At 41.3% G+C, this 15,170-nt stretch overlaps 1 protein-coding gene and 1 long non-coding RNA gene across 3 annotated transcripts in view; one reads left to right on the top strand and one right to left on the bottom strand.

The window, feature by feature from the left end:
• POLR3B (RNA polymerase III subunit B) overlaps positions 1–15,170 on the top strand; it is a 120,252-nt gene that overhangs the window by 70,219 nt on the left and 34,863 nt on the right. For both annotated transcript variants that reach the window (XM_047786477.1, XM_047786478.1), the window contains exons 20-23: positions 7,863–8,072; positions 10,415–10,573; positions 12,691–12,808; positions 14,369–14,511. In XM_047786477.1, the coding sequence (XP_047642433.1) occupies positions 7,863–8,072; positions 10,415–10,573; positions 12,691–12,808; positions 14,369–14,511 (630 nt within the window). The remainder of the gene's footprint in view (positions 1–7,862; positions 8,073–10,414; positions 10,574–12,690; positions 12,809–14,368; positions 14,512–15,170) is intronic.
• On the bottom strand, positions 489–1,595 carry LOC125130748 (uncharacterized). Its single transcript, XR_007135792.1, has 2 exons — positions 1,348–1,595; positions 489–794 (listed from the first exon to the last, which is right to left on the bottom strand). It is a non-coding gene; the product is annotated as an uncharacterized LOC125130748 (long non-coding RNA).

Here is a 15,170-nt window from a genome sequence, read left to right as displayed (position 1 = left end):
ATGTTGTCCCACTCCCATTTACCTGAATGATGTAATGCCTGGACAGTTCAGAATAATTCCCAGTGGGAAAATCTAAACAGCGGCTCATCAATTTAGCCTTTCCCATTCATCCTCAGCAGCAGTGTAGGCTGATTTCCCGCTTGTGCTTCTGACTTGCTAACAAGTTGAAATATACAGTACTGAATCCTGTGTGTCATGAAAGGGCTATCACTTCTATTGGGTTTACCAAACCATTTTGTTTCATGATGTGAATCCTGGCTGAAACAATACACCTTTTGTGTAGAACCTTCAGTAGAATTAACGGAAGACTAATCACTTCATCGCTAATGCCACTCTTTAGTGTGTTTGAAGATTGAAAGGGCTGCATCTATCTCCACTTGGCAAAATCTCTTTTCCTTTTTGTAAAAAAGAAGAAATTGGAAGGAAAGAAATAATATTTTTATTTTTATAACTCCCCTCCCTACCCCCCGCCAAAAAAAAAGAAAAAAGAAAAAGAAAAAAGCCTTTATTTTGTAGCCATGAGTATCTGAAACGTTCAGCTAGTTACCACACACAGTTAAGCAGGATCAGTGTGTACAGAAAGCCAATTCAGTGTCTGTAGAGTTCTTTTGTAGTTTTCTGTGTGAAGGTTTTTTTTCCTCGTTTTGTTTTGAGTGTCATTTGCAATTCATTGTCTGTGTTTTCTGAGGTTGGTGTATTCAGCTGCTCTGACCCTGGGTCCTGCACATTTAGCTCCTTGGATACAATCCTCTGACGTTACTGCTGACGCTAGGAAGACAAAAGCCACTGAATATCTTAAGTAAAAAAAAAAAAAAAAAAAGCCTTTGTTACTGTTTGTTATTATAAAACACCTGACAGGAAAGAAAAGCTGTGAGATAAAAGTACATTTAAAGTTGGCACATAAGATGGCCACATTTCTCTTCGGACGCTGAAATAGCTGCAGAAGTATTGAGCGAGGACTATAGGAAAACTTGCAGAAGGACAGAGGCTGGCAGACGGAGAGACCCAGCAGTTTGAGTTGGACTTCTCGGTCATTATAATCTTGACAGCTAATAACTAGACGTCACATCATCCCATTTTTAAATAGTAGCCATTGCTGAAGACTGTGTACATCTCAGAGACTCTGTGGATTTTTTAATGTTTTAGTTGCTGTTTGTTAATCTATGTGGAAAGTGAAAGACACTATCCCAGAAATAAATTTGCCACATGGTCTAACCAACCTGGAAGTTCCCTATATACCTTTTCCGACCAACCCCTCCCGTTCAAGAGTGAAAAAATAAGAAACCCATTTTCTTTCACTACGAAGGAGACCAAGACAGCACAGACCACAGAGACCGAGAGCCTTACCTGTGTGTAAAGGAGCACTGACTTTAATCCAGCATGAAGCACCAGCAGAGGGGGTTTCTTCAACCTAAGGCTCTTTAGGTTATTCGTAGAGTTCACATTTCAACCCCATGTCCTACTGTACTACGGAGAAACACCTCCCTTCCCTGGATACGGCTCTGTTTGTTGTGACATGGTTCAGAGCAAGAAGTCAGGTAGATACATGTGGAAATGGCAAGGTCCCCAGGTCGCTCGGTGCTGCAAGTGTGATGGGTACATTGTATTCTCTCTCCCTGGCACCAGACGCCAAGTTCACATGAGTCACGCTTTCCTGTCCTGCCCGCTTTATTAGTTGGCAACCCTCTAGTGGAACACTTTCTCCTGTTTAAAAGGATCTTTTAGTCACTATCAGCTCAGTTAATGAATATGCATCACATACCTCCTCTAGCCCCTGCTGCTTCTCACCACCCCTTCCTCCTTCAACTCCAATTGCTGTTTTGTTTTTTTTTAAGTCAGGAGCTAATGTAGCTTCTGTTTTGGTTTTTGTGTTCAGTAGAGTCTGTTCCCAAATGGGTAGTTCCTTCTCTTATTTCCCCCACTTTGCACAGTAGGATGGGATGTACTAGAAATAGGCTGAGGAATTTTGAAACATTCCAAACACGTAGTATACAAAGATCCTCATAAAATATTGTTTCATTCTACATCTCCTCCTCCACTTTCTGTTTGAAATTTTTTTAGAATATTTATTTATTTTTTCCATTTGGGAATGCAAAATAGAAATATGTCTTGACCAAATTATCCCTGGCAATTTTTTTTTAGAATTTTTTATTGGTTAAAAAAAATAAACTCATTGTAGCTGTTTTAGATACACAGTTATGTGACGGTTCCTGAGACTAGAATGTTAATAATAAGCCCTTGTGGAAGTTTAAACTTAAGCTCAGTATGTAGGGTTAGAGTGGAGGTAGAGCGGGTGGTATTGCAGGATGATGGATAAGTATTTTTATTACTCATATTGTTCGTATGAGTTATAATGTTGCCAATACCCAGCTGATTTATGTACCTTTTTCTTTCAATGACAGTAATAATTTTGTCACATATAATACATACCTTTTTTATTCCTGATGAAGTGAATTCCAGTTTGGTTGAGTAACTTATAAGAGGTTACATTATGTCTTCTACACAATGATAAATACATAGAAAACTTATAAAACTGAAGCTAACTTCTTTCCTCACTTTTTCTGATCACCTGTGGACCATGATAAAGGTACCTTTCCTGCTAGACTGTAGATTATAAACTCCTTGAGGGCAGGGACTATGTGTTATTTGCTGCTGTATCCCTTGGGCCTAAGCCTAGCACCAGTTTCTTAGGTACTTACTAAATGTTTTGGCAACAAATAAGTGAGTCTCTGAGCACATTAAAGTTGTTAAGAAATCAGATGCAGATTTTTGAAAAGAATCTTTGAAGTGAAGACCCAAGTTGGAAGGCTCACACAGCCTGATATTTAGACTTACCATGAAGTCACAGTCATGAAGACAGTATGGTGTCGACATGAGGGTAGACATAGAGCAATGGAACAGAATCCAGAAATAGACCCACACATTCGTGGGCAACTGATTTTTTTTTTCCCCACTGTATAGCAAGGGGATCAAATTATCCTTACATGTATACATTACAATTACATTTTTTCACTCAGTATGAGATTCTCTAGTTCCATCCATGTTGCTGCAAATGGCATTATGTCATTCTTTTTTATGGCTGAGTAGTATTCCATTGTGTATATATACCACATCTTCCGAATCCATTCCTCTGTCGATGGACATTTGGGTTGTTTCCATGTCCTGGCTATTGTGAATAGTGCTGCAATGAACATGCGGGTGCATGTGTCTCTTTTAAGTAGAGTTTTGTCTGGATAGATGCCCAAGAGTGGGAGGCAACTGATTTTTGATAAATGTATCAGGGCAATTCCGAGGAAAGGAAAATCTTTTGAGCAAAATAAAACATCTGAGTATCCGTACAGAAAAAAATGAACATCAGCTCCTACCTGATACCATAGCAAAAGTTAATACAAAATGAAGCACAACTCTGAGTGGAATGTTGCAGGACTTGCGTACAGAGATGGGATACCAAGACTTATTGCCAGGAAGCAGCGTTTATTCCTGCTGGCACTGGCTCAGCGGATTCATATCCAAAGGCACAGCGGGGTGTAGCCTTATATACCCTCCTTTAGTTCCCCTTTGCTTTTGAGTCCCTTTGTCTTCCTTATAGGGTAACATACATTTGATTGGGTGGTCAGTGTTACAGAATGACACATGCACACATAGATGCTGATTATGCCACATTGTTCTGGGAGGGCCCTTACTACAGTAAGAGGTGAAACTATAAAACTTACAGAAAGAAACTTAAGCAAAAATCTTCATGACCTCAAATGACCTCAGATTTCTTAGAACACAAAAAAAGCACAAACTATAAAAAAAGAAAAAAGAAATTGGACTTCCCAAAACTAAACTTTTTCTCTTTGAAAGACACTGTTAAGAATATGAGAGACACCATTAAGCCACAATATGGGAGAAAGTATTTGCAATACATATATCTGATAGAGGATTTGTATCCAGTAAATGTATGTATATACACAAAGGACTCTTTGATAATTAGACAACTCATTTTTTTTTAATTTTTTTATTTTTATTTTTTGTCTTTTTGCCATTTCTTGGGCCGCTCCCACGGCATATGGAGGTTCCCAGGCTAGGGGTCTAATTGGAGCTATAGCTGCTGGCCTACGCCAGAGCCACAGCAACGCGGATCCGAGTTGCATCTGCAACCTACACCACAGCTCATGGCAATGCTGAATCCTTAACCACTGAGCAAGGCCAGGGATCGAACCCTCAACTTCATGGTTCCTATTGGGATTCGTTAACCACTGAGCCACCATGGGAACTCCCTAGACAATTCATTTAAAAGCTGGAGTTCCCATTGTGGCTCATGGTTAACGAATCCAACTAGGAACCATGAGGTTGCAGGTTCGATCCCTGGCCTTGCTCAGTGGGTTAAGGATCCGGCGTTGCGGTGAGCTGTGGTGTAGGTCGAAGATGTGGCTCAGATCCTGTGTGGCTGTGGCTGTGGCTGTGGCGTAGGCCTGCAGCTGCAGCTCCAATTAGACCCCCAGCCTGGAAACTTCCGTATATGCCATGGGAGCAGCCCTAGAAAAGACAGAAAGACTAAGTAAGTAAGTAAGTAAGTAAATAAATAAATGTGGGGAAAACCCAGACACCTCACAAAGAGTAATAGGAATAGCCAATAAGCTCATGAAAATATGTTCAACATCATTAGTCATCAGGTGAATGTGAACTAAAACTGTGAGCTAGGACCACACACTCATTAGAAAGACCAAAGTGAAAAAAACTGACATAGTAAGTGCTGGTGAGAATATGGAGCAACCAGAATGCTCATACACTGCTGATGAGAATGAGAATGTAAAATGGTGAAAATCGCTTTGGAAAATTCTTAAGTAGTTTCTTAAAGTTAACCATGCCCTCAGTACCCCACCCAGAAATTTTTCTGCTGTGTATCTATCCAAGAGAAATGAACACTCAGATTTGTGCATGACGGTCACAGCAACTTTATTCACTGTAGCCCCAAACTGGAAACATCCCACATATCCAGCAGGTGGGTGGATAAACAGAATGTATAGTCTTAGGATGGAATACCTCTCAGCAGTAAAAAGACATGAACTGTGCTACACACAACCACATGGAAGAGTCTCAGAATCACGCTAAATGAAAGCAGCAGCCCAGGATTGTGCATAGAGCATGTATGATTCTACTTAGGTAAAATTCTAGAAAACACAAGCTAATCTGTACTGATAAAGCACACATCCTTGGTTGCCTGGAGCCAGAGACAGAAGGAGAGATCTGGTGGGAGTGTCAGAAATGTTCTAGATCTTGGTTGTGGTGGTGGCTTCACAGGTGTAATATATCTGTCAGAACTCATCAATTTGTACACTTTAAATTGTTGAAGTTTATTGCAATTCAGTAACATTGATGAAATAAAAAGAAATTGGGCAAAGGAAGATGGGGAAAATAAATGTCTAAAATTTCATTTTATTTTTCTCAGTATACATTTGCATGTGCATCCTCTTCTTCGTCTTGCCTTAAAGTAAAAAACTTCTTCGGTGTTTTAATCTACATGCATGTACCTTGTTATGCCAACTTGTGACTCCTTAAGAAAGTTTTGATCAAGAAAATAAGACTTTGTGAGAAAGATTGTGTCCTGGATAGTAAGAAAATTAAATCAGTGCAGATGAAAGTTATAGCAAAATATGGGAGTAGAAGGAGAATTCAGCTTATAGATGTTCTCATTGTATTAGTTACTCTATAAACACAATGCCCTTCTTAAGGAAGCTGAAAATGCTAATAAAGTTATCTTATTTGGGGATGTGCTTCACCCAGACTAGTGTTAGAATGTAATTTCTCATGTTTTCTCAGAAAAGCTGGCTTATTGGCTAAAAAAAAAAGGCTAGTCAGTCATTAATAATTTTTACAAAAATTATAGCATGTGGTGGCATTTGGAAGTTTTATAACATAGAGGTCATAGTTTATAAGTCACATTTTAACCTACATGCCCAATCATCAGTGCTGCTAAAGATGTATATACACGTCAATGCCTACAAGTTCTTAAAAAGTCTTTAAAGAAAAAATTTCTGATGAGAGCATAAACACCATACTTTTGCTAAACCATTTTGCTCTCATCCATTCGGTGGTCAGTGGTAATGCCCAAGAATTCTGTCCTGGACCTGGTAGCACAATTTATAGCAGGATCCCATCCCTATCACCATTGTTTAGAGGTGCAGCCAGCTATACTTCCTGCTGCATAATAGTGCTTGTCTCAGGTTTCAGAGAACAACCTTGGCAGCCTGGCAGGACATTACCTGAACCTGGTGCTGAGCTGGGTAAAGCCTGGCAGGACATTACCTGAACCTGGTGCTGAGCTGGGTAAAATAGACAATTGGAGCTGAAATCTCAACATAAATTTTAAATGATTTCATGTAGAAGAACCAACTTATTGCCTGTGAACTTTACCACAATCCGAGCAGCTGCAATTTGATTTGTAAAACAGTAAGTGATCTATTACCAGGTATCCTGCCTGGTTTATTAGTTGGCACTAAAATAACATTAATTGGCAATTTGTAGTGTAAACTTGACAGAAATTTCATGAGGTTCTGTTATTGGTTTTCAGCTGGATCTTGATAAATTTTCTAGGGATTTAAGCACAGATTTTGTACTCTCATAAAAAATATATTACAATTCTTTAATTTCATTCATTTGACATTTATTGAGCATCAGTAGTGAGCCCAGCACTGTACTGGGTGTTCCTGTCCTACAAATTTCATTATTTCTTTCAATAGTTATCATCATACCGTATCATCTTTGCCGCCTGAATAGGTTATTTTCATCCCTGAATTGAAATCACCATTGACTTAATGGCACGAGGAAGAGGAAGAGGTAGAGGAGGTGAATACTGAGTTTGGTATCTGCTCACATTAAAGCTTAACTCCATTCAGCAGCACGTTAGCATCTTGGGGGGTGTGCGTGTTGTGAATGTGCCACTCGGAAGAGAAGAACCGCCTGGGAGAAGTTAGAGAGGATCGGTAGCCCACACTCAAGCTCAGCAGTGGGACAAACACAGCTTTCCTGGTTTTAAGGTCTCTGAGTAGGAGCAATTGTATGTTCACAAGCCCAGGAGACTGAAAGCCTTTTGGGGAGGGGGGGCAGATCCGTAAACCCTGATGAATCCCAATGGGGGAAAGAGAAGGGTACGTTAACATTCTGATTTCACTTCCAGTTGACAGTGATACCCCTCCAAGGTTTAATCAAGTGGAAAGGCTGATTGCTAAGGAGAGAAAAGGCCACCCCTGATTGGATAGGGACCCGGCTGGGGAAGGGATCCTGCCTTTCCCCGTTTCGTCTCCAGGGCTAGGCACAGAGTAGGTGTTTATTAACTGTGTAATAAATAAATAGTTGAGCACATGAATAAGTCTATTCATCTCTGCTTTCACTCTCCTCCTTATCCTGTTCCCTCCCTTCCCCCCCCCCCACTTTCTTTCCTTTGTAATTGTTGATTTCTTTTTACGAAATACATCTATATTTGTCCCACTGTATAAACTCCTTGCCTGTCAGCTCTGAGGGGTTTTCTCCAGTTGCACCTGGAAATGTGCCTGGAACATAGTAGAACCAAATAAAGAACTGTTGACTTGTGATAGTAACTGAAACTCTTCAAATGCAATCAATATGCTAAACCCCAAAAGTTGGAATTATTTACATAAGTGTACCTTGGGTGTGATTTTTCTTCTTTGTATAATTTTTGACATAACTGAAAAAAGTTGTTTTTAAAAGTTGTGAAATCACTGTCAGAGCCTTGCTTTTTAAATGTTTGACCTGAAGGATCTCCTTGTTAGTGAAATTAGTGTGTTGGTCTCTGAACTCATGGCTCCCTGTTTGACCTAATAGAAGGTTGCATTTTGTTTTCTCCGTTATCAATGAAGGTACCATTGGATACAACCAGCGGAACAGAATTGATACTCTCATGTATCTCCTCGCATATCCACAAAAACCCATGGTTAAAACAAAGACCATTGAACTGATAGAATTTGAGAAACTGCCAGCTGGGCAGAATGCGACAGTTGCTGTGATGAGTTACAGTGGCTATGATATTGAAGATGCTCTTGTTTTAAACAAGGCTTCCTTGGACAGAGGTAAGTGAATTTTTAACGCTCTGACACCAAAGGTGCTTTGTGTAGAAGTAGACGCAGGCATGATCAGTGTGGAAGTCATCTGGTGTCAGTGCTAGTGTCGGTTTCAAGTGGTTTGAATTTTATAATATACACACAGGAGGTGCTGTTTTGGTGTGGATGTTTTTTAAATGACTGTCACATGGACATAATCATTAGTTAAATGATCACTAAGGAATCTTTTTTTCTTCATTACTTTATCGGTAGCTTGAGACAATTCCTCAACAGAAAATCTGTAAGAATTTGTCTATTTCCTAGCAGGAATTACACCAAAGGGAAGATGTTTTTTGAAAATATCTAGCTATGTATTCAACAACAAACCTGTTGGAGAGGGCAATAGCAATATTTATAGGTAAAAGGCTATTTTTTAATTGTCTGTCTCAACCCCATGATGTTGTACATTTTCGTTAGTAAAGTGATAAAAGTTCACATGCACAAACCTTGGCCTGTCGTTTTTACATTTTTCTGTCTCCGTCTTTGGACAGTTTATTTTCATAGGGCCCCACTCGGTGGTTTGTTTGTTCGCCATCACCTGATCTGCGGTCGGACTTCTGTCTTTATCATCTGTTTCTCTTTCCTCCCTGGCATCCCCGTCCTGCCTTCCCCTGCACTCTCCATAGTTGCTAGGCAGCCATAATAGTACTCCTAGACATGTGTCTTTGGCATTAATGTTGGCTGCACTTAATTTATGCCTCTTTTTTTTCCTCCAAGTGACAACAGCCATGCTTTAAAACTAGATGTTTTCCTTTCTGATTAACTGGTAACGTTTATGTGGAAATCTGAAGACTTTGTGATATCTGTCAGAAACTCTGCAACACAATTTAATGATCCGAGTTTACTGTCCGCTTGCTTTTAAGCTCCTACCTGTAAAGAAAATGTCCATTTACACTTAGAAGAAAACACTTCTGATTTCATGCAGTTCAGATTCACACTGCACTTCAGCACATTGCACTTAGTGGCCATTGTAGGAAATTTCAAGATCTCTCTGAGCCGAGTTTATTATGGCCATACACAGTTTACCAGGAGCCGTAACAACAAAGAGCTTTCTCGAAGACACACAAACGTCTTCATCTACCATCCAGTTGTAGAAGTGTATTGTTTCATCACACACGGTCACCTTCATATTTAAAACATTACATTAAAGCACTGAGATTTTACTTAGAAATCCACTCTTCCCTGATTGATTTTCTGAACTCACATTCTTAGATTTCTTGAAAGAGTTCTGCTTTTGGTGGAGAATCATAAGCAAAGGATTTTACAGCCATGCATCTATTTCTTCAGTAATAGCTGGTGTTTAATCCTGAGAACATTTTCCTATTTCAGTGAACTCTGACATGGCTCAGTATATCCTGGGGAGATTAGAGAGAGAATCCAGTTTAAAATAGCAGCTTGGCGAATGGGGAAGAAAGAAAGAAAGAAATGCAGCCGTAGCATCTTGGGAAATGTGTGGAAGGTTTGGCAGCTTTTTGAGCAACTGAAGAGTATTTTGTGGGATTCAGTGGTTGTTTAGACTGTTAGTTGGTCCCAGGACTTTTTCCTCATCCACGAGATAAATGTATTAAAAAATATAGTCAACGTAAACTCATCTTCAGGGCAGAGAGGAACTGTCTCCCATTCAAGTCATTTGATTGCTTCTTTTCATTCTCCTTCCTCTCTGGAGGAAAATTATTTTTCGTTCGTTTGTTTGTTTATTGTGTGGGACTTTCTCTGAATGCCAAAACGAGAAAAAGGAAAACTTTCGAGAGAAGGTTAGCAGAAGTTATGCACCCAAATGACTTGTGGGAAGGATGCTGTCTGATCATTGGACTTGGTCGGTCTCAACTCAGCCATGACTTTGCTGGGTGACCTTGGCCACTTAGTTTCTCTGTGCCGCACTCTTAGCACCTGTAAGGCAGAGGGGCTATGCCAGGGGATCTCTAAGGCCATTTCTGATTTTCCCATGTCCTTGCTCTCTGTGCCCTCAAAGAACCCCAGTGACATTCCTAGGGTTGCTCACCTTCCTCCAGCCTGGCGAGGTCTATTCCATGTGGAAAAACGGCTGTGGAGATGGCAGTGTTTATAAATAAGGACAATAGGTAATAGGTTAACGGATAGGGGAGAAATCTTGAGCCAGTTCTTCAGGTTATCAAATTGTTATTTGGTTTGGCCAGTCTCAGATTGTCTAAATAGGGAGCACTCTTGGTGTGTTTATTTTGGGGGAAAGGAAGGTAGAGTGGGGTGAATTATTGAATAACACAGACCTGTGCTCTCTCATAGTTTCATATTCTCACCTGGTGATTCTGATGCCCATTTTGGTTTCATCTTAGGCTTTGGGCGTTGCCTGGTATATAAAAATGCTAAATGTACATTGAAGCGATATACCAATCAGACTTTTGATAAAGTGATGGGGCCAGTGTTGGATGCTGCTACAAGAAAACCCATCTGGCGACATGAAATTTTAGATGCAGATGGTATTTGTTCTCCAGGTAAGGGTCTTTACATTTTTTTAATATAGAGGGGTTTTTAAAATTATGAAGATTATTCAACAGTATTTTGAATATTTGGTATATAGGGCAGAAAAAAATAGCAGCTTATAAAACCACTGTCCTAATTCAAGCAGTGTGGTCATTTTTGATAAATTTCCTTCCGGTCTGTTTTTCTAGGCCTATGTTTTTATATAGCAGTAATTTATTCTAGTTATACTTTTCTAGTTATAATTTTGAATCACTTTAAGAAAATATTTAGAATAAGATCATGTCCCTGCATCTACACTGATATTTCATCATTTGTTCATTTAGCTTATAGACTAACTTTACAGTCTTTTTCCCCTAAAAAGTGTAACTCCGTTGTAGTTACAAATTTGTGATGAATCTTGGGTTTTCTTAATTACAAATTTTTTATTATTATTTTTTTGATTTTTATGTCCACATCCATGGCCTATGGAAGTTCCTGGGCTAAAGGTTGAGTCAGAGCTGCAGCTGCCAGCTTATGCCAAAGCCACAGCAACGTGGGATCCAAGCTGCATCTGAGACCTATACCACAGCTTGTGGCAAAATGGGATCCTTAAGCCACTGAGCAAGGCCAGGAATAGAACTGGCATCCTCACGGACACTAGTTGGGTTCTTAACCCACTGAGTCACAACAGGAACTCCATGGCGAATCTTTTTGGTGCAACCCACAACCCCTGCCCTTGTGAGTCGATGTAGGCTAGTGTGGGAGGCGGACATTGATCAAAGGACCACGTCAAACATAAGTCAAGTTACAACCAGGAGCTCTGAGGCCATTTTATGGCAGGAGGATTTGACCTAAGTGGGAAGATCGGGGTTGCCATCCACAGGAGGTGACGAAGAGCTACAGGCTGAGTGGGGTTAACTAATGATGAGGGAGGGGCTGCATCTAAGCAGGAGACGGGGTTCTGCCTGGGTCCTGCAGCTTGATCCATCGCTAAAGGGTCCTAAGGGAGGCCTCTGTGGCTAACGGAAGAGAGGGAGGTGGGGAAGGGAGGGAGGAGTAGGGTCCAGACGCAGTACTATTTTCACTGTGTTCCTAAAATCCATGATACAATCAGATATGCATTTTGCAGTGATCATTCTGACTGCAGTGTGGAGAAAAGAGTAGAAGGAAACCAGAATAGACGGGGACCAACTGAGAGCTCTCGAGTCAGACCAGGCAACAGGAGCCGTGGTGCAGTGGAGAGAAGGGCTGCCTTGGAGGGAGATGCATAGGGTCCTGTCACGGATGATGCCTGGGTGGTGGATGCTCCGGGGGTGATGCTGCATCCACTGTGGGGCCCGAGCCATGTGGCACCTGGCTTCCCCCTCCTCTTGCTGCCTTTATTTCTTGGAGAATTTCTTCCACTCTCAACCTGGGTGCTGTGGCAGTGCTGCAGTAGTTGGTCTTTGAGCTTACCATGAAAAGCAAAGGTCAGCATAGCTGGAAAATCAAAGGAATATTTGTATTTCCCCATTGCCCAAGTCAGATTGGTGGTGACTTATTACTGGTTGAAATAACCATTAAGTAGACCAAACCTGATCTAATATCCTAAGAGATATTTTATTTTATTTTTGCTTTTTAGGGCCGCAGTTGCGGCATATGGAGGTTCCCAGGCTAGGGGTCCAATTGGAGCTATAGCCACCGGCCTGTGCCACAGCCACAGCAACACAGGATCCGAGCCACGTCTATTTACCTACACCACAGCTCACGGCAACACCAGATCCTTAGCCCACAGAGCGAGGCCAGGGATCGAACCAGCAACCTCATGGTTCCAGTCAGATTCATTTCCGCTGCGCCACGAAGGGAACTCTCTAAGAGATATTTTAAATTGCCACTACTGACATGAATGTTCTCTCATTAATGTGGCACCTCTAAATCAGTTTCTTAATTTTTTACACACTGTGATCTTAATCTATGACTTTCTCAAAAAGCTTGCAGAATTACAAAGAAGCCCTGCTGAAGTCTAGTTCCCACTGCGTGGACATTTTTTTTTTTCCTTCCATGTCTGGGTTTCGTGCACCAAGTCTAATCACATGGTTTGATGCCTTGGTAATCTTTGCGTTCCACGCAGCTGACAGTGGTGTGTCGAACACCCTTCTCTCTCTCTCAGGTGAGAAAGTGGAGAACAAGCAAGTGCTTGTCAATAAGTCCATGCCCACAGTGACTCAGATTCCCTTGGAAGGAAGTAATGTTCCGCAGCAGCCGCAGTACAAAGATGTGCCCATCACGTACGTATCGGCCGCGCCTTGGAAACAGGTAGAAAGAGTTTTTCAAAAGAAGGAATGGGAAAATTGGAGGTCAGCTCCTTGGGCTGATGCCTCCCAGATAGACATTTGCCCGGTTTCCGCCCCATAGCAGGCCTTGGACAGCTGTGGTTCCCAACCCAGATCCAAACCATCTTCCTCCCATTGCCCCACCCCAGCCTCAGACGTGCTCCTTCTGGGTCCTTCGCTTGGTGAGTGGCACCACCGTCCGGCCAGTTGCCTGCAACATGCCTTCAACTGGTTTCCGTTGCCTGCTTCACACACTAGTTGGGTAACCCCCTTGAGTTCTGTCGTCTTCGCAGTTCTCGTATCCCCTCCATAACAGCTGTGGGTGAGTTCGGCCCTCCTCTCCCGCCAGACTCTTAGTTGTTGGTAACCGCTCATCTGCCTCCAGTCTTGCATCTCTCTCAGGCTCTCTCCGCTACTGCCAGAGGGATTTTTCTCCCCTCTATTACTTATCCGCTCACATTACTCTCTCGAGTAAGTAGAATAAAACTTGAATAGATGAGGTAAAATCTACTGACATTATTGCCTGTAGGCTAAAGGCCAAACCAAAGAGTGATCCATGCAGGACCATCCGTGACCCTCGGCATACCTCTCTGGTCTTACCCTTTTGCCCAGTTGCCCCCATATTTCTGGCAAATTGTCTCTTATTCTTCAAACATTCCATCCGACTTCAGGCCTCCTTGCGTTGCCTCATGCTGTGCCCTTTGCCTGGACTGTCTGTCCCTCCCCCCAGGTCAGGGCTCAGTGCCAGGGTCCTCCCCCGCCCCCACTGTGAGACAGTGCTTGATGGCCTGCCCCTTCCTGCTGCCATCGTCATTCCCAACCCCCGGTAGGACTGACTTTTGTTTCCTCAGGCCTTTCCCGTTCCCCACACCGCTGATGTCTTTATTGCACTTCCTTTGCTGGTTGTGAGTTGCCTTGGGGCAGGTCCCATGGCCACGTAACCTTTGTATGTTCAGAGCCTCCACACCCCTGACACAGATTAGACTCTGAACAATGTTTGCGTATAAAAAACAGATAAGAAGCAAAGGGTGTGAAAAAATAGACAAAAGTAGTATTTAAAAAGTGGTTAACAATTTGGAGTTGAGTCTAACAGGCTTCAGCTCAACCCCCAGGTCCACTTTGTATGAGTCATGTGTCCTGGACAAATTCTTACCTCTCTTAGCAAAAAGAAGATGCCAAGGAAAAGCATCTGAAGTAGATGATTAAGGAAAATAAGTTTTCCTTATTTCCTGTAAGGGAATAATGTGTGAAGAGTGTAAGGGGTGAAGATTAAACTGCATTATGCCTGCCCCATAATAAATGTTTCTAAATGTTAGCCATTTTAAACTAGGACAGTAAAAGGGAAATTGTAACTGCCTTTAAATTTAATATTGAAAAAATGAGTCATTTTTCAAGAGGCCCAAATGGGAATGTCAGACTATTCTGATAGGTATTTAATATAATATGGCCATAGTGATGGGTTCAAACAAAAGGCAGTTTGAAAACTCTGCTGTATTGACTTCCTCTTGATATTAGCTACAAAGGAGCGACGGATTCATATATCGAAAAAGTGATGATATCTTCGAATGCCGAAGATGCTTTTCTGATCAAAATGCTGCTGAGACAGACAAGGCGTCCAGAGATTGGAGACAAGTTTAGCAGTCGTCATGGGCAAAAAGGTAAGTTGTTTCATTCCTCACCTTGCTTGCTCAATACAACTGAATGTAGTATTTATTCACCATATATATATATATATAAGAACTACTTTATAACTTTTCCCCTGTTAGAAAAATTTACTATGTTTCAAAAAGTATTACCTTGTTATCAAAAGTATTCTTATTTTACTTCTCGGTTTAACTTGTTTGTATTTTAATGGTATTTAAAAATATACTGAGAGCCTCCTTGCCTGCCTGCTCACATCTCTCACAAGCGTCCTATCTTAATAAATCTATTTCTTGCCTAAAAAAAAAAAATTAAAATACTGTAGTTTTGCTTTTCTATGCTATTTATTTCATTCTCCTGCAATGTGCCCAAAGTTATAATTATAAATACCTTCTAGATGATGTACCTACTGAAGTACATGCGGCTGATGAGAAATAAACAGTATATATTTATACTGTTCATGAAAGGTATATGTTTAAAATACTGTATGTTCTATTGGGTCATAGTATCATAGGATTTCGGCTCCAGGAGCTACCCCAGAGTCATCTGCCCCCCCTTTATTTAACAGATGAGGAAATTCAGACCCTGCTTGGTAAGCAGCCGTTCATTGCAGGGTACCAGCTAGTTACTGAGCTGGTGTTAGACTCCTGGTCTCCCACCTCCAATGAAACGCTTT

Source organism: Phacochoerus africanus, chromosome 7 (assembly GCF_016906955.1).
Source record: "Phacochoerus africanus isolate WHEZ1 chromosome 7, ROS_Pafr_v1, whole genome shotgun sequence".
Taxonomy (NCBI): domain Eukaryota; kingdom Metazoa; phylum Chordata; class Mammalia; order Artiodactyla; family Suidae; genus Phacochoerus; species Phacochoerus africanus.
Note: the sequence above shows the minus strand (reverse complement) of the source record. Positions and strands in the feature narration are given on the sequence as shown.